We start from the raw sequence: 19,953 nt of genomic DNA on the forward strand, positions 1-19,953 counted from the left end.
TTTCCTTGCCTGTGATAATTTTCTTGTGCCTTTCCTGTTTGCATTATTATATTGTTATTGAATTTCTGTGGCTTGTTCTACGATGAGCTACTTCCTTATGCAACCTAATCTTGCAGTCTTGGACAAATGAATGTGTGGAGCGTGAAATGAAGCTGATTGAGTCTGCTGTAAAATCTCTTAGGTCTCTTAAGTCATTATTGCCTGCCAAAGAAAGACTTGAAAGGTAGGCCATGACCTTTGTGCTCCTTTTCCCCCCCTCTTTTCTCTTGTTTTGTTAAATTGTGCTCATATAAGCTGTCTATCTCTCTTTTGTGGGAACTAATAAAAGCTTTTAGGAAATCTGTGTTTATGGGTGTCTTATATTTTGAAAACTTGTTCTAAAAATTGTAAAATCCCCTTGTAGTTTTGGAGCTGCACCACAATCCTCCATTCTAGACTCTTGTGTAATTGTTCAACAATTTACTGGCATGTATGATTAAATTTGTCTTATTATTTCTCTATTTTGGGTTGTGAAAACCCTAAAGACTATTCTTTCTTCCATTCTTCCCTTCATTTATTCTTCTATCTGTTTTGCAACAGAACAAAAATATTTGAGAAAAGCTGCTCGTTCGATTAAGTAGTGGGGTGGTTTGTGGCACTCTGCAATAGTTTCTACTTTCTTCTTTTTTTCCCTTGTTCTGCTTCTTCTTCCTTTTGTATTGCAACATCCTTGTGCTTGTAACTGGTGGGTCAGTCTTGTCCTATGTATGCCAAGGGATAATTATGGAATTGCTATTTTTGCCGCTGCGGGACTGACATGTGTGATGTGTTTGCTTAAATATTAAACAGACCTACACTGTTTCACTTGGTTCATAAGAGACCGCAACATTGTGGTTGGAGGTTTTATAATCAGACTGAGCGCATCTAAAATACCAAGATCTGCTGATGGGTCTTATGCCGTCATGCCTAGATCTCATACTGGATAATTTGTGAGGGTGGGAGAGATCTGGGATTCTGGGTTCAACATTATACTTTGTGATCTCCATGGTTAATGAAGGGTTGAGGGCAAAGCGATGATAGGAGAGAGAATTCGTATGGGAAGGGTTGGAGCAGGGAATTAAAACTCTCCCGTTCCGTTACAGAACGGCCGTTCTGTAACGGATTTTGGATTTTCCGTTCCGCGAAATCCCGTTACGGAACGCCATAATAAGATTCACGTACTTCTCGCCGCGTCGTCCGTTCCGTAACGCGAACTCGCCGCGTTAGAACGATTTTATCCCCATTACATCCGTTCTTTTCAAACATTGGCCAAATTTTTTTTATGATTTAATTATATAGTTGAGGAAACATGATATTCTATTATATTTGATTATATTATGTTGTAATAATGCTTCATAAACTAAAAAATGCAAATAAGGTTAAAACATATTAATGTGAATTTTTTTAAAAAAATTCACGCCGCGTCGGCCGCGAAATGTTCTATTTCGCCGTTACAAGCCGTTCCCACGAACGCGACCGCGAGCGCATTTTTTTTCCCTGGGTTGGAGAGAGAATAGACAGAAAGTTGAGTAGATGGACTCTGGCTGAACTGCTGGTGTTCGTCAAGCCCCACTATGTGTGGGGATCTCACTGCTGATCTTACTTGTAGATCTGCAGAGAATGTGGCAGGGTTGGGAATTTGTTGAGGATGGGGTAGCCAGAAAGCAAGGATGCTTGCTACCACTGCACAATCAATAATTTTCTTTTTTTACAAGGGTAAAAATGTTAGTGTAAAAGATGTTAACAGATCTTGGCTGTTAAATGCTTTTATATTAGGGGGAGGAGAAGCGTCTTTAAAGAGGCAAAAAAGGCGCACAGAAGTGCACTGAGGCGCACCAATGGCACATAAACACATTTAGATACAATGCTGGGAACAACATGGCACAGGTGGCATAGGGGGTTAATTTCGTAACATATGTAAGGAGGGGCAAAAAAGGTATTGGGACTCAACAGGACAAAGGAGTGAATGAAAAGCTGTTATTGGGGAGCCTCTGATTATTCTCCTGCAGCTAGAATTCTTCTAGAAGCTGCAGTAAGGTTATGAATGAAATGATGTAAGGAAGTAGTATAAATAGAAGAAGAGAAATAAGTTTTATGCGTAGAAAATTTTTGATTTATTTTCATTTCTGTTGTGGAGTTTCGAATCTGATTTCTTGCACACCATTTTTTATTTTTTTTTTAAAAACCATGCCTTACTTCAATGAGGCATGCGCCTCAAGTCCTTGCTTAGTGCTCTAGGACCCTTATCGCATTAGTGTGTCTTTAGCCATTCTAAACACTGCCACTGACGCCCCACTCGGTATCCTTTCCCCATGTATCACCAAAACTCTCCGCCCCCCCCCCCCAAAGCAGCACAAAACTGTTTTAGGTTAAGTTTCCTTTTTCATCAAAATTTTGGAAAATTAACACCTTAAGGGGAAATTTTTCTTTGAAAGGCCAGCATCCTTCAGAGTGGCAAAATGTTCTTTTCTTTCTGAAATCTCTATTGAATCATTTATGCTCTTTGCTCACATTTTTTTTTATTATTAAAGTATACAATTTTAAACTTTTAAGCAAATTAACTTGATTCATTGCTTTACTGATATGGTAATAGTAATAATTATATGGAATTCTAGTTCTGTTAGGATTCTATGTAATTTAGGGTTTTTAATTTTAGTTTATTTTAATTAAGTGTTTAAATGATAAAGGAATCCTATTATATTTAGGAGTCTAATTCCTTATCATTTGAGTCAAAGTAGGAGTTTTAATAATCCTAATTATAGTTGGATTAGGCGTGTGAAATAATTAGTTAAAGATAGGATAATTATTTATCTTGATCCTTAAGATAAAGATAAATAAGTTTAGTTGTTTTACTAATTCAATTAGGTTTAGGAAAATCTTGTACTATATAAGGGATTTTCGAGCATAATAATAATTTAGAGTTGTTTGAGTTAATTTGAGTTTCAGGAGAGAATCCAAAACCCTTGTTTTTACAAGTGAACCCAAAACACTAGTTGAACTGTGAGTCGAAATACGCCTGAGTTCTTCATATCCAGTTACTTTAGTTGAACTGTGAGTCGAAATACGCCTGAGTTCTTCATATCTTGTTACTAATTAAATAAAAACAACAAAAAAAATACAAACTCTCATAAACACAATCCACTAAACTACATCAAGAGCCCAAACTAAGTGAATTCTTCATCAAGAATCACATCAATTGGTGTGGCTGCTGGGATAAACCACCTCGCCCACATTCGTCACCCTCGGCTGTTGATCCACCATCCCGCAGTCTTGTTGGATTCTGCTACCAGTTCGGTAAAACTGTTCGTATGCACTCGTTACAAATCGGAATTTAGATTTTCTTGGTTCGTTGGAAAGCTAACAAAGAGATCTATCTCGTGTTAAAATTTGAGCATATTTGGATCAGTAACGAAGTCGCAGCACTCGAATACATCTGCGTCAAATTTCTGTCGCCCAGTTTGACACGACTATCTTGCGACGGCGCGTGACAGAGCGTGACTTATCGGAATTTGATGATTTTTGGCTCGTTGGACTCGTAACATCTTGAAGTTTGTTGTGTCAAAATTTCATACTGTTCTGACATGTATTGAGTTCTGTGCAGCGTTAAACGTCCAGCCGTGCTGCTGCCCTTCGATCGCCTACTCTTGTGCACCATGCCCGATACCCAAGCCGAGATGTACGCTGCCATCCAGGTGACGAACGCTGCCATTCAGGCTACGACCGCCAAGATCAGTGCTCAACTGGCTGTTCTGGATATGAAAGTCTCCACCTTGCGACGTGCTACAAAGGTACGTTGTTTGAAGTGCCAAGGACTAGGTCATGAAGAATATCAATGCCCCAACAAAGAATATGTGACTAAGGAAGAATATATCGCGTTCGTCAAGCAAATGCTGGCCGACGAGAAGGTACATTCGGATGCTTTGGTTACTATTGTTCCTTCGTCCGATCCACCACCCATCCAGCAGGACACTTTGCCTTGCTCCCCTCCCCATGCTCCATCCTTGGATGTTCACCGTGATGTCCCGATGACTTCTTTGGTTTGCCCCACGCCCAACGTTCTAATAGTTGCTGGCCCATGTTCACCCAAGCCTCCAAAGACATGTTGGGTACCACCATATGGAACTACTCGTAGTGATTTTGGTTGTCATGCGGTTAGTCTTGGTTACACATATCAAACCCTATCGTCTCTTCTACTATTGTTTGTCTGTCGTGATCTTGTTTTAATGGATCGTGGATTTCGCGCATGGATGATCCATTGGCTACAACAAAACTTGAGGACAAGTTTTTTTTCTAGAGGGGGAGTTTGATATGGTAATAGTAATAATTATATGGAATTCTAGTTCTGTTAGGATTCTATGTAATTTAGGATTTTTAATTTTAGTTTATTTTAATTAAGTGTTTAAATGATAAAGGAATCCTATTATATTTAGGAGTCTAATTCCTTATCATTTGAGTCAAAGTAGGAGTTTTAATAATCCTAATTATAGTTGGATTAGGCGTGTGAAATAATTAGTTAAAGATAGGATAATTATTTATCTTGATCCTTAAGATAAAGATAAATAAGTTTAGTTGTTTTCTAATTCAATTAGGTTTAGGAAATCTTGTACTATAAGGGATTTTCGAGCATAATAATAATTTAGAGTTGTTTGAGTTAATTTGAGTTTCAGGAGAGAATCCAAAACCCTTGTTTTTACAAGTGAACCCAAAACACTAGTTGAACTGTGAGTCGAAATACGCCTGAGTTCTCCATATCCAGTTACTTTAGTTGAACTGTGAGCAGGGAAAAAAAACGCGGTCGCGGTCGCGTTCGCGGGAACGGTCACGTTTTCGCGGGAACGGCTTGTAACGGGCAAATAGAACGTTTCGCGGCCGACGCGGCGTGAATTTTTTAAAAAAATTCACATAAATATGTTTCAACTTTATTTGCATTTTTTAGTTTATGAAGCATTATTACAACATAATATAATCAAATCTAATAGAATATCATGTTTCATCAACTATATAATTAAATCATAGAAAGAATTTGGCCAATGTTTGAAAATAACGGATGTAACGGGGTAAAAGCGTTCTAACGCGGCGAGTTCGCGTTACGGAACGGACAACGCGGCGAGAAGTATGTGAATTTTATTATGGCGTTCCGTAACGGGATTTCGCGGAACGGCAAATCCAAAATCCGTTACAGAACGGCCGTTCTGTAACGGAACGGGAGAGTTTTAATTCCATGACTGTGAGTCGAAATACACCTGAGTTCTTCATATCTTGTTACTAAATAAATAAAAACAACAAAAAAATACAAACTTTCATAAACACAATCCACTAAACTACATCAAGAGCCCAAACTAAGTGAATTCTTCATCAAGAATCACATCATTTACTGTATTGTATGGTTTGTTAACGAAGTACTGTACTTTATACACAAACTGTAATTCGTCTGCCATCTTTTTTCCCTTTATCTTGTTCTGGTTAGTAGTTGATGGTAGTGTAAGTTTTTTTTCATTCTTCAGGAGACAAGCTTTTGCACTTTGCCGGACTGAAGAAGTAACAGACATTGTTCAGAGTCATGAGTTAGAGATCTTAACTCTTGCTGGTTTATCATCTTTGAAGGTGTGTTTACTTCAAATATTTTTGCGATGCTTTTTAATTACATCTTGGCACATGTTCTCTATATGTGCTAGATGATATATCATATGCTTTTGTGCTTCCTGATAATTTCAATTGCTTTTGTTTTCAGTTTTGTGTTTATATTGTTTAATCTGGTAAGCATATAGGAGTGCAGATTTTTGTCAATTTGTTGACATTATTTCCGTCACATTAAGACATGCAGTCACTTAGAAGGATTGTCTCCCATGAAATCAGGGTTTATTGTTGGAGATGATAAGAGGTTATTAAATCTTTGAATAGAGAAGCAGCTGTAATGAATCAGCCTAAGGGGAGAGGCACTATTGGTATTATGTATTTATTTAGTTAGAAGTAGCTTTTGGAAGATGGAAATAAGTTAGAGGAGAGTAGGAAAAGGAGGAGATTTGCTATAAATAGAGGAGAGTAGAGAGAAAGAAGAATGATAAATTTTGTTAGTAATATAGCCTTTAGATGTTTAGTTTTGGGAGTGTCCATCCATTTTAAGGCCTGAGAGTGTATTCTCTGTAGTGGATGATTTTATTGCATCATTAACATGATATGATGATTTATCTATTTCCCCAATTTCTCTTCTTATTTAATCTTCAATCACATCTATTTTCCAGATTATCCATCTAAATCAATTTATCTATTCCCCTAATTTCTCTTCTTATTTAATCTTCAATCACATCTATTTTCCAGATTATCCATCTAAATCAAAATCCTCTTCTCTTAGCTTCCATCTACAGATCAATCTATTACATTACAGCAATACCCTGATCAAAGGCTACTGAACTGGCCTTGCAGCCTGCCTTATTTTTTGCATCTAGGCCAGTTCTTACCTTTTCAGCTCAAGAATCTTTTAACTTTTGACAAGGTAAAAACTATTAGGTTACTAGTAGGATGGGTGCTACATGGCAAGGTTTTTGTACTCTAAAACTTGGAAATGTATAGAAGTCCACAATGTATCATCAATGCATAATAGTTGGGGATGATGTAGATGGTAGTTGTACTCAGGACCTAGGATCGAATCTTGTGGAGGTGGTAGTTGTACTCAAGACCTAGGAAACATCTTGATTCTTGTGGAGGTGGTAGTTGTACTCACGACCTAGGATTGAATCTTGTAATTTTATTTTCTGAGAAGTGGACTGTGCAGCTAGCCTCATCTTCTTGACTGGTGAGTCCAGTCTGGTTTTGAGGGATTGGATTTGGGCTCTCGTACATTTGCAATATAACTGAGCACAATTATATTTGCATTCTTCTGTATCTTCTTTCATATGCCTAATCTTGCTTCTGGTGACATCTTATTTACCTTTAAACTACTCACAGATTCTGAACGAGAATGATGCTGCTCCTGCTGGATGTTCAGTAGATGTTGTAGATGAAAGGCTCTCTGTTTATCTCAAGCTTAAAGGATCAATCAATGCAGAAGCAGAGCGTGAGAAGCTGAAGAAGAAGATTGAGGATGCAAAGAGGTGTGTGCTCTGGTTAACACTCTAATATCTTTTTCCCTTTCTGGCTATAAACTTTTTCCGTCTTTTCCTTTCTAGTACTGTTCCCAAGTTCTTCATGAATAGTCTAGGAGATGTAAAGCCAAAAAAAGAAAATTTGAAAAATGAAAGGGGTAAACAGAAACTGAAAAAAACGAAGCCAGGACTGGTTAGGTATATCCATGTTGCAGGATGTGTTGAGCCATTTGGTGATTAAAGTGCAATAGCATCTCCAAAGTACTCCATCCGTCCCTTTAAGATTGCTCCATTAGAGTATTCACTTTCTTAGGTGTTGCTTGGGTGGAGTTGAGGAAAAAAAAATTGGTGGGACTCAAGTGATGTATGTGAGAGTAAAGTGTTCCCTCATTGCCATCTATGATATGTTGCAAAGTCAAAGGGACAACCCAAAAAGGAAATCGGGGCAATCTTAACTGGACGGAGGGAATACAACAGTAGAGATTGTTATACTCTCCTTCCCATAATAGTTTACCCACTTATCACTTATCATGGCACATTTTTTGGAGATAAGTTGGTGTTTGATTATCAAATACTACTATTGGGCTATTCTTCTATTGAGTGAGTGTGTGTGTGTGTGTTTGGGGGGGGGGGGTTATTGGGGGAAGAGAGGAAGTTAGATTATAATGGGTTCTTGTCATTGTACTAGGGTGTAAAGTAAATTGGGACATATGAAAAAAGGTGGGCAAAGTGCAAACTACTATGGAACAGAGGGAGTATTTGATATTACATTCAGAATTCCTGTCTTTATCCCCAAGCTTTTCTATTTTGGTTATAATTTGGTAATTGGGATTCCTGTATGTGAATGATGAATATCTTTATCTTCTGTGGTTTAAAACCTATATAGGCAGCAAGCGACTCTGGAAAAGATGATGGAGGCTGCTGGATACATAGAGAAGGTTCCGCCTAAAATTCAGGAGGAGAATATGGCAAAGTGGCAGAAACTCTTGCAAGAGGTCTCATCACTTGAAGGAGCTTTCCAGCACCTTGAACTAGATATTGCTGCCCAAGGAGCCACCGAGAGGCCTGAATAAGTCTTGGGTTCTGAATCATGAAACCAAACAAGAGAATTACAGAGCTGATTCTTTTTCCAGCATTCTTTAAATCATACTTGAGATCAACTTGTGAAACCCTTTATTGAGAGGAATCAGGAGGAACTGTTGGTGCATTTGATACTCTGTATCACAACCATGTACTTTCTATGTGATGGTAACCTCCAAATTTTGGTATTTAGGAAGCAGAAACACCCCCAGTCTGCCCTTTAAAGTGGCTGTGAACACATTGTTAATTGGATTCCGTGACTTGTTTTTATAGTATGAATTTGTGTGGTTATCATGTAGATTAGTTGGAAAAATGTTTTGGGGGTGGAATCCAAGGATCACTGTTCTTTGTTACTCTCTGATACCAAAAAGTAGTATGAATTATGACGAAACGAATATGAATTCAACCTTGTAATTATTTGTTACCGGGATTTCATTTTCTTTTTAAAGTGGTTTGCATTAGGGCATTTGACGGGAAAATGAGGGATCTATTATTTTTAATTTTTTTATGATTCAAAAACGAAAAAGGCAAATTAATGTGTTTATTTTCTTCTTTTTAAAAAAGCCAAATCCTTTTGTCAAATCTTAGTGTTGCTTCGGGAAAGCATTGATGTTGTTGAGTTTTGGGAGTTGAAAATATTTTATTAATTAAAATTGTAAATAGTTTTAAACTATTTTCGCATTTTAGGATTGTCTTATTCTTAATGGAAATTCTAACAAATTTTCTAGAGGATTTATCAGAATTTTCGAGAATCAAGGCTTGTTGAAATGGTTAATTAATTTGAATAGAGTTAGAATTTGAGTTCTACACTCTCTGATGTAATTTAGTGAGTGATGGTAATAATAATCTGGGTTATCTCAACTAGAATATTTTTTGTTGTGCTTAATCTTCTGTAAGCTGGTTGGGAAAAATTTCAGACTGTTATAATTATACTATTACTGCTACTGTTGCTCCTCTTGCTTCTACTACTGCTCCTGTTGCTCCTCCTCTCGATCATGCTGCTGCTTCTGCTACTATTGCTCCTATTCCTATTGCTATTGCTACTAGTCCTGCTGCTTCTCCTGATTCTGCTCCTGCTTCTGGGACAAATACTACTACCATTACTACTATGACTATTACTACTACCACCACCATCCCCACCACCACCACCACTACTCCCACCACTACAACAACTACTGTTGTTGTTGCTCCTACTCCTGCTCCTGTAGGAGCTCTACCACCACAACCACTACTGAGGATGACTTAACCACAAAAGACATACTTGTGTGATATTGCTAGGTTATTCATTCAAGAATAAAGAGGATACTTGATTGAAGATTAAAGAAAGGAGAATTAATGAAGATTGAAGTGAAAATGTTCATGAAATGAAGAATCAAGCTTGGAATTAAGATTAGAATTCATTATGATGTATTATATTCTATGTTAAGGTCGACTAAAGGTAAAAGATGATTGATGTTGAATTCTAAAGAGGAACTTAATTTTGTTCCCACAACATGAACACACATTGGCACAATTTAGGAATTTTGGTTGGGAACTGACTTAGAAAAGTACTTAGGAACACCTAAAACTATTTTATTGTTGAGCGCTTAATTTATTTTTGGCAAATAACAGTAAAATATAATTCCTAGTTAAGTTTGGCCTAGATCTACTATTTTAGGGAATTAGTTAAGAAAAGATTTTAAATATTTTCTTTTAATTGAAAAAGAGATTATCCTATTTTAAAATCTTATGTTTTTATTTAATATCAATCAAACGATTGTCATTTCAAAATTAAATATGATTTTCGAATATATTTTTAATTGAAAATATATTTTTCCTAACGTAATTTATTTAAAAATGGTTTAATTATTCTCCAAGGAATTACTAACCACATAATATTTTTCTAGTGCACGTTTTAGTGAGTTAGTGGGTTAGTTTCTTTGTTCCCAAGCAAATTGATTAGTGGGGATCATGGGTTAGTGGATTAATTAGTCGTAAATTAATTCATGACTACTTACTCTAAAAATAGGCGCCTAATCCCAAGATAAATTTGTGTTTAACATAGCTTAAAATCCTAAGTTGTCTAAAGTGTCAGTGTCTTGTTCCCAAAAAAATTCGTACTTACTATCTTTTGTTTTCACTCTTCCATTGTCATCAGAAATTGTATTTATTTGGTTAAAGGGGTTTAGTGAACTCCTGTAAGTGTGAGAAAGCTTTGAGTGAAGTAAGAGAAATGGAAAAAAAAAGGAACTCCGAGTGAAGTTTGAGAGGAACAACAGTTAGTGGGAACTGTAGTTGGGAACTTGAGTTTATGAACTCAGGTTGTAACCCGAGAGAATTTATAGGTTTGTAACAGAGTTGTTGGACTATTATAGTGGAAAGTTTGAGTCAAAATCCCTTGTGGTTGAGGTTGTTTCTGCCTCTTACACCTGGGAAGATTTTACTCGCTAGAAACTCTTGTGTTCCCACTGTGTGTTCCCTAGTTAGCTTTTAATTACACAAAAATTTACGCTTATTCTCTCACTATAATGCACCTCCCTCTTACAATGCTCATATTACACAACATTTGGTATTATAGCGAGAACTCTAAAAATACAGATAACCCTCTTGAGTTTAAAATCTTGGAAAATATGAATACTACAGAGAAACTGGAAGAAGGGTACTCTTCTCAGAGGCCACCAATGTCAACGTCAAGTTCTACACCTACTGGAAGAACAGAATGGAGATCTTTATCAAGCCGACAACTATCAAGTATGGAGAGTCATAGAGGTAGGCGATTTTGAAGTCATTACCACTAACGACAAAACTGAGGTAATCCCTAAATCCATAACTGATTTTGAGAAATAAGATTTCAAAAAAATGGAAATCAATGCTCTTGCTATTAAACTACTTCATTGTGGTCTTGGACCTCATGAACAAAATCGTGTCATAGGATGCAAAATCGAAAAACAAATTTGGGGTCTTCTTGAAGTCATTCATGAAGGTACGAGTGAAGTTAAAAGATCAAAAATCGATCTTTTAATGAATCAATATGAACTTTTTCAAAAAAAAAAAAAAAAGAAATCCATTCAAGAGATGTTTACACGCTTTACTAATATTATTAATGAGTTAACCTCTCTTGGAAAACAATTTACATTTTAGGAATAACTACAAAAGGTTCTAATAAGGAGTCTTCCTAAGGATCGTTGGATGGCTAAGTTTACGGCCTTACAAGAAACTAAGGACTTTACGAAGTTCAATCTGGAACAACTTGTTGGTTTCCTTATGACTCACGAGCTGGACACTGAGAATGGTGACATGTCCAAACAGAAGTCGATTGTCCTGAAAGCTGATGAAAGTGATGACTCGGAAACGGACGAAGCAGAATCTGCTCTTATGGTCTGAAAATTCAAGAGAATTTTTAGGAACATGAAGAATGGAGACTATAAAGGTGAAAATAGGAAATACACTAACAAACCTGTTTGTCATAAGTGTGGCAGTTCCGATAATTTTATCAAGGATTGTCCTCAATGCGAACAAGACAAAGTCAAAGGAAGGGAACGAAACAAAGATAAGAACAAGGAATACAAGAGTTCCTATACCAGATCTGATATGAAGAAATCTATGATTGCTGCATGGAGAGATACTGACTCCGAGGAAGAAGATGATCCTCAATCTTCTGAAGAAACAACAAACTTTTGTCTCATGGCTATTTCCGAATCTGACGAAGAGATCGAATCTCTTGAGGTAAGTTTATACACTATTAAATCTCGTCTTAATTCTTTAAGTAAAGAGCAATTATTCGATTTTACTGTTGATGTTGTGAATGATTGCAAAGATGAGTCTACTAAATTGAAGCCAAGTGAACATGCTTTAGTTGTTGCAAAGGAACATATTTCTTGGCTTAAAAGTATTCGAACATTGAGAATTTTTCTTTTTTGAGTTTGATAAAAATCTAAAGTTGAATGAGAATTTCAAAACTGTCAAAAATGAGAACTATTTGTTAAGCCTTGAGTTATCAAGTTTCATTTTTGGAAATTGAAAACAAAGAATTTGAGGGGAATTGAACTTAAGTAGGAACAAGAAAAAATTTCTTCCCATTCCCGATTAAATTAAAAATTCACAAACAAAACGTACTGAAGGTCTTGGTTTTAATCACAAAAAGAAATATGAGAAACCTAAAAAAAGAGTTGATTTGCCAAGTGATAAAGTTTGTATGTTTTGTGGGAACACTGGTCATTATACGAACTCATGTCCTATAAGACTTGGTCTCTTTAACAAGCATTTGGAAGCAAGTAAATTAAATTGGAAAAAGAAACCTATTCTTCTAAAGGAAAGGAACCCAAGAAAGATTGGGTTCCTAACTCTAACAATTAATTTTCTTGCAGGCTAGAGTGAGGGGGAACAACACATGGTATCTAGACAATGGTTTTTCTAAGCATATGACTGGAAATAAATCAAGATTTCTCTCACTATCTGCCTATGATGATGGAAGTGTGACTTTTGGTGACAACATGAAAGGTAACATAGTTGCCATGGGTAAAGTTGACGAGTCACCGTCACATTTCATAGATAATGTTTTTTCAAGTTGATGGATTAAAGCATAATATGTTGAGTATCTCCTAGTTCTCTGATAAGGGAAATTATAAGAAATTTAATAGTGATAAATGTTTGATCATTAACAAAGGCACAAGGGATGTCGTTTTGGAAAGAACGAGGAAAGGGAACACATATATTTTGGATCTTAACTTTGTTCCCAAAAATAATTTGACATGACTTAGAGTTATTAATGATGGTCCTCTCTTGTGGCATTCATATGGACTTGTGTGGACCTATGAGGATCCAAAGTAGAAGTGATAAGAAGTATATGCTAGTTATTGTTGATGATTACTCTAGATTTACTTGGGTTATTTTTCTTTCTAGCAAGGACGAAACTTATGATGAGTTCCTCATATTTGCAAAGAGAGTTCAAAATTTGAGTGGTCAAAAACTTTTGCACCTTAGATCCGATAATGGCAAGGAATTTGAAAATTATAAGTTTGATGACTTTAGTAGGAAACATGGCTTGGACCATAATTTTTCCGTCCCTAGGACACCTCAACAAGATGGTGTTGTTGAAAGAAAAAATAGAACCTTAGAAGAAATGGCTAAAAAAATGTTGATAGCTAGTGGTCTTCCTAAGAACTTTTGGGCCGAAGCCGTGAACACTGCTTGTTATATTCTAAATCGTTCCAGGTTGAGACCTTTGTTGAATAAAACTTTTTATGAGCTATATTTTGGTAAAAAGCTCAATATTACATATTTCAAAACATTTGAAAGTAAATGTTTTCTTCGTAATAATGGGAAACAAATTCTTGAAAAATTTGATGCTAGGAGTGATGAAATTCTATTTCTAGGATACTCTTCAAGTAGCCATGCTTATAGAATTTATAATAAAAAGACTATGTGTGTAGAAGAAAGTGTGCATATCATTTTTGATGAAACAAAAAAATTAAATACAAGCACACAGGTTGATGATGATTTCGAGATAGGTTTGGTAAACGACCAAATTCTCAATGATGAGACTTTGGAAGAAGAAGAAGTCATGGGAACAAAGCCTAAGGAACAACATCCTGTTCTTGTTCCCAACGAAGAAGAAGAACTGGGTGAGGATATACAAGTGAATGATTCCACTATTGTTGAACCTGGTTCCCAAGATCAAAGAAGTGAAGATAATCAAGGAACTTTTCATGGAAATCAAGTTCCCATCCAAGAATTCCAACCAAAGCCTTGGAAATATCATCGTTCTCATCCTATGGAACTAAACATCAGTGACATTAACAAGGAAACTCAAACGAGATCCCAAATTAGAAGCTTTTGTGCTTTTCATGCTTTTCTTTCTATGTTGGAACCCAAGAATCATGAAGAAGCTCTCACTGATGCTGATTGGATTGTGGCTATGCAAGATGAACTACATCAATTGAAAGGAACAAGGTTTGACATCTTGAGCCTAAACCTAAGCGCAATAAGGTAATTGGTTTGAAATGGGTGTTCATGAACAAATTGGATGAGTTTGAAACCATAGTAAGGAACAAGGTTCGTTTGGTTGTGAAAGGATACAATCAACATGAAAGTATTGATTACCAAGAAAACTTTACTCCTGTTGCTAGGTTGAAAGCTATTAGAATATTTATTGCATTTGCTGCTTTCATGGGTTTTAAACTGTATCGAATGGATGTGAAATGTGCGTTTTTAAATGCTTATCTTAAAGAAAAGGTTTTGAAATTGAATATTTTCCTAATTAATCATGTTTTTAAGCTTGACAAAGCTCTTTATGGGCTAACACAAGCTCCTAGAGCATGATATGAAAGACTTTCAAAGTTCCTTCTTGAAAATGAGTTTAAAAGAGGAAAACTTGATCGAGCCTTTTTTTTAAAATTAAACGGGAAACATTTGTTATTTAGCAATATATGTTGATGATATTATATTTAGTGCCACTAATGAATCTTTGTGGAAGGATTTTACTAATCTCATGAGTAAAAAATTCGAAATGAGTATGATAGGTGAGCTCAATTTCTTCTTGGGACTACAAATTAAACATGTAGAATAAGGAACCTACATCCATTAACAAAAGTATATTAAGAAACTGATGAAAAAGTATAGTTTGAAGGCTTTTAAAGTAAACCATACACCTATGGGAACTTCAACTAGATTGGATGAAGATGTTATAGGAACAAGTTTGGATCAAACCAAGTATCGAGGTATGATTGACTCTTTATTATATGTAACTGCAAGTCGTCCAGATATTGCTTTTAGTTTATGTCTATGTGTAAGGTTTCAAGTCAATCTAAAGGAATCTCATCTCACAGAAGTGAAGAGAATCCTAAGGTACCTCAAAGGAACATATGATTTGAGCTTGTTCAACTCAAGAAGTGATACCTTCGAACTGAAAGGATATGCAGATGCTGACTATGCTGGAGATTTGGTCAATAGAAAGAGTACATCAGGTTTGGTTCAGTTCCATAGTCATAGTTTGGTTTCTTGGAGTACCAAGAGGCAAAACACTGTTGCTTTATCTACAACTAAGGCTGAATATGTTGCAGCAGCATGTTGTTCCTAAATGCTTTGGATAAAACAATAACTTCGTGACTGTAGAATTTACTTTGATTGTGTTCCTATCTATTGTGATAATACTGGTGCTATTAGTATTTCTAAAGATCCAGTGCATCATTCTAGAGTTAAGCACATTCATATTAGGCATCACTTTCTTAAAGACAACGTTGGAAAGGGTAAACTGAAAGTCAAATTGCTGATATTCTGACTAAGCCCTTAACTAGAGATGGATTTGAGAAACTGGGACTAGAACTTGGCTTGATTAAATTGAAATAGCTGCTATAATCTTTCTCCCTATTGGTTTGACTCTTTGGCATTATTTCCTTGTGAATAAGCTTGAGTGATTTCATTTATTTAAATTTATCACAATTCTTATACGTTTATTACACATGTATGAATGAAAATGTCTGAAAACTTCTCACTAATGTCCAATGATATTTCCCTTATTGTTTATTAGACAATTCTATACCATTTGAATCGACAAAAGATTAATTGCGTTCCTAAGTAGCACCATTCACTGTTCCAAAGTATTGTTCCCAATTGTTGTTCCTAACGTATAGATTTAGGATCTTTTCTTTCATTATTCAAAATTCAAAATAAAATCCAAAAAGATTTTGTTCAAACTTTTCCCTAAAAATCTAATTTATTTCCATTAATCTCTCTTAATATCTCTCAAGTTAGTTACGGAGCTATTATCTTTTATTTTTTTCTTATATTTTTTATCTCTCCTCCTACAACCGTGTACCTTACATGTTTACTTATTTTTTCACTTCAACTTCATTGTTCCGCTTTTAATTTAACCTCGAATCGCCACTTTTCCAAAACACACCCATTCATCCCTCATAAAAATTGGCCAACACTTCAAAATGATAAGAACAAGAAATCTTCATCTCAACACCCAACAAAAAGCCGAAAAACCCTCTCCTTATTCAAACTCCATAGAATCTCCAACTCCCATGGATATTTCTCCAATTCCTCCCAAAAGAATCTTGAGAAAAAGAAGCAAACTGAGGAAGTGACCAAAATGGAGATCAAAGACGAACATGCAACAATTGAGGGGGTATATGTTGTTCTATTGAAAGGAACAACCAAGAAAGCAAAGGTTTCTCAAAGCTCTTCGAGGAAATCGGATAAAAACCTGATATGTTCTTGGTTTATGCATCGATTTTAGTTGGTGTAGGCATGTTAATTTCAAACAATTGCTTGATATTGTGAAATTTCAAGGTTGGGAAAACCTTTTCCAAAATTGCTATAGTAAATCCCTAATTCCCAAAGCAATGAACGAATTTTGTGCTAGTTTTAAGGTGGACGATGATGGAAACTGTAAGGCTAAGGTTAGGGTAACAAACATTGAGTTTAATGCTGAGTTTTTGGGGAACCTGTTTGGAGTTCCTGTGAAGGGAACGAATGTTTATTTTGAGAAACAAAGGGGGTCGTATCCATTTTCTAATATTTCTTTTGATGAATTGATTGAAAAATATGGTGGAAAACGTGGAACGACTTTCCTAGACCACAACCTCCTACCTTTCTTTCACAATGTTCTTTTTCATTTCCTAAAGGAAGCTCGTCTATCCCGATTATCCAAACGTGCTCAAGTTGGCATGCTAGACCTCATCTATATGCATTGTTTTGCCTCTCATAAGCCCATTAACTTCCCTTCTTTAATGATTAAACACTTGAGTCATTGTATAGAAAATGGATTTACTGTTAGTTATGGTGCTTTCGTTACAAAATTTTTGATTAAGTTTAAGGTTGAAGTTAATGGTCTACCCACCATTGGTATTTCTACGGGAAATCTGCTTAATTCTAAAGCTTTGAACAATTTAAAAGTTTGTGTGGTGGATGGAAATGTGACTCGAGGCCGAGCCAATGTAATTGATGATGACGAGGATGAGGAATCTGTTGTTCCCACTTCTTGGGAACATAGTGATGATGATGGTGAAGGTGGTGAACCGACCATGAAAAAGAAAGAAAATGAAAAAATTACAACAGAAAAAATAGAAAAAGAAAAAGCAAAAGGAAAGATGGTGGTTTCATTGGAAGCAATGGAGGAAAAGGAACAACCTGCTCTTAAGGCCCCTCGAACTAGTAAAAGGGTTCGAAATATGAAGGTAATAAGTTCTCCTTCCTTTGTGTTTGGTGATGATGCAAATGATGATGATGATGAACCTGTTTTGATTGCTAGGGAAGATTACAAGGCTTTTGTTTCTTCCTCAAGAGAACAATCTCCTGTTCCCATGGAGACTACCCCACAAACATCCTCCCCTACTCTTCCCTCTCCACAAAAATCACAAATTCCTCGTGTCTCCACAAAATCTGCCCCCCTGTTCCCAAGGAAAAGGAACCAGTTGCTGTTCCCATTTCAGAGGAACAACCTGCTGTTTCCACTCCTAAGGAACCCATTGCTGTTCCTAATCCAGATTTTCCCTCCGCCTCTTTCTCCCAAAATCCAACCATCGAATCTACCTATACGCTTGAACATGCTAAGAGGTTGGACCATTTGTTCACTCTCATTATGGGGCAATCCGAGGCTATGATGGAGTTTGTGGGCGCAGTTAAGGATGTTCATTGTATGGTTAAAGGGTTAATGGAAAATGTGGATGTTGCTTTGAAGGGTCATGAAGCTATATTCATACAATTGCATGTTATGACCGAGGCTATCACAAAGATTAACACGAATGTTACAAACATGGAAAACATGGTGTTCAAACTTCTCGAAACGGTTGAGAGAAATCACAAGGAGGTGATGAAGAAATTAGAAGATGTCGTGGAAGAAGTTGTTGAAACCCTCTCCTCTCCTAAGCCTTAAACGCTACTCTTGATTAATTCTTAGTTAATATTTGGGAACATTACTCTTTCATTTTGTCATTTAGTCTCCTTCTTTCCTTTCGGTGCTATTAAGGAACAATGTTAGTTTGATAATCTTAAATCTAAACCTTATATGCATGTGTGCTTCTTTTGAATGGCTAATATTCTTGGATTGTAGTTTTGAGAGTTGAATGCGTTATTTCCTTATACTAACCAACCGTTCCTTACAAATTTGGTGGCGTGATAAGTTTTTATAGATGTAATTTTTCTTTTCGAAATCACGGGATATTGTTTTTGAAGATGCTAAAGGGGGAAAGAGAAAGGCAGTAAGAGCAAATTAAAGTTTTGCCTTCTTTCATGTTTCCACTTTTTATTGAGAAAGACAGTAATAGTAAATTAAATTTTTGCCTTGTTTCATGTTTCCACTTTTTATCGAGAAAGGAAGTAAGAGTAAATTAAATTTTTTTCCTAAGTTAAAGTAAAATAAAGGTCAAATAAAATTTAATTTAACTTGGTTAAGTTTGTTTTATGTGACTAATATTATATAAATTATATATTTGTCGACGTATGCCTTCTGTTGCCATCTTCAAAAAGGGAAAAAAATTGTTGACCCTATGTTTTGAAGATGACTTAACCACAAAAGACATACTTGTATGATGTTGCTAGGTTATTCATTGAAGAACAAAGGGCATACTTGATCGAAGAATAAAGAAAGGAGAATTAATCAAGATCAAGTGAAGATGTTCATGAAATGAAGAATCAAGCTTGGAATACATTAGGATGTATTATATTCTTTATGTTAAGGTCGAGTAAAGGTAAAAGATGATTGGTGTTGAATTCTCAAAAGGAACTTATTTTTGTTTCCATAACAGGGTAGTAACGCCCTGACTTCTCAGCATAACTATTAGGTTAATTAATTACACAGATTAGCAACAGAAGACCTTCCTAGCTTAGTTGGTGCGTCGCTGCCGTACTCTCCGCCCGGAAAAGTACAAGGTAACATTCTTTCATATAACTAAACCTCTAGAACAGTTATAGTAATTCTAGAAACATAGATGGATAGCTTAAGCATAGCTAATGTTACGTAATTTAGTGATCATAAACTTAGATTACATAACCGTCATAGTCGCATGAATTAAAGTAAATTATTCCTCACTGCTATGTCATCCCATCTTCGTATGCATACCTAAACAAGAAAAACAAAACGTCATGAGCCGAGGCTCTGTAACATACTACTCTAACAACATAAATTCATTTCAATTCATTTAATTTGCAAACAGGGAGAAGATAATATAGTAAAACCATTTCATAAACATGCACTTCGAATCAGGAATTAAAAAGTCATTTTCATTAGTATAATCTCCATTATCACATTTCATCATCAGAAAACTCTCTTTGGTTACTTGGCAAGTACAACAAATGGCATAGCCACCGAGGACATAAGTCCCCCATTAAAAGGTGACATATAATGTCATAAATCATAACAGAAGGTAAAGCCACCGATAATATTCATTCCTCCATTATAAGGTGACATATAATGCCATAAGTTGTAATATAAGGCAAAACAACCGAGGATATTCATCCCCCATCAGAAGGTGGCATATAATGCCAGACAAAGCCACCGAGGACATTGTCCCCCATTCTGAAGGGGGCATATGATACAATAATGCGGGTGCTACCGAGGATGTTGTCCCCCATCAAAAGGTAGCGTTGCCGCCAGATAACAGAATGACATGTGCACGACCAGAGAACATAGTACTGCCATTCACCATCTTCAACTTTCATTTATCACGTTTCTTTTCTTTTGAGTACTTTTCAGAAATCATAGTAAAATCATTTCATAATGTCGTCAAATCATTTACATATCCAAACATTTTATATCCTGCACACCATATATAGCATAGCATAAACATTA

At 35.9% G+C, this 19,953-nt stretch overlaps 2 protein-coding genes across 2 annotated transcripts in view; both read left to right on the top strand.

Moving 5' to 3' along the window:
* The window catches only part of LOC104901284 (valine--tRNA ligase, mitochondrial 1), a 29,159-nt gene extending 20,531 nt beyond the window's left edge, over positions 1–8,628 (top strand). Inside the window, 4 exon segments of the mRNA XM_010688835.4 lie at positions 117–223; positions 5,523–5,622; positions 6,964–7,109; positions 7,987–8,628. Coding sequence (XP_010687137.2) covers positions 117–223; positions 5,523–5,622; positions 6,964–7,109; positions 7,987–8,173 — 540 coding nt within the window. The 3' untranslated portion in view covers positions 8,174–8,628.
* Positions 8,330–9,426, top strand: LOC109135752 (uncharacterized). Its single transcript, XM_019251301.1, has 2 exons — positions 8,330–8,348; positions 9,098–9,426. Exons 1-2 carry the CDS (start codon positions 8,330–8,332, stop codon positions 9,424–9,426), a joined length of 348 nt encoding a protein of 115 aa, XP_019106846.1.
* The last annotated feature ends 10,527 nt before the right edge of the window (positions 9,427–19,953 follow it).

The sequence above is a fragment of the Beta vulgaris genome, chromosome 8, assembly GCF_026745355.1.
Source record: "Beta vulgaris subsp. vulgaris cultivar EL10 chromosome 8, EL10.2, whole genome shotgun sequence".
NCBI lineage: Eukaryota > Viridiplantae > Streptophyta > Magnoliopsida > Caryophyllales > Amaranthaceae > Beta > Beta vulgaris.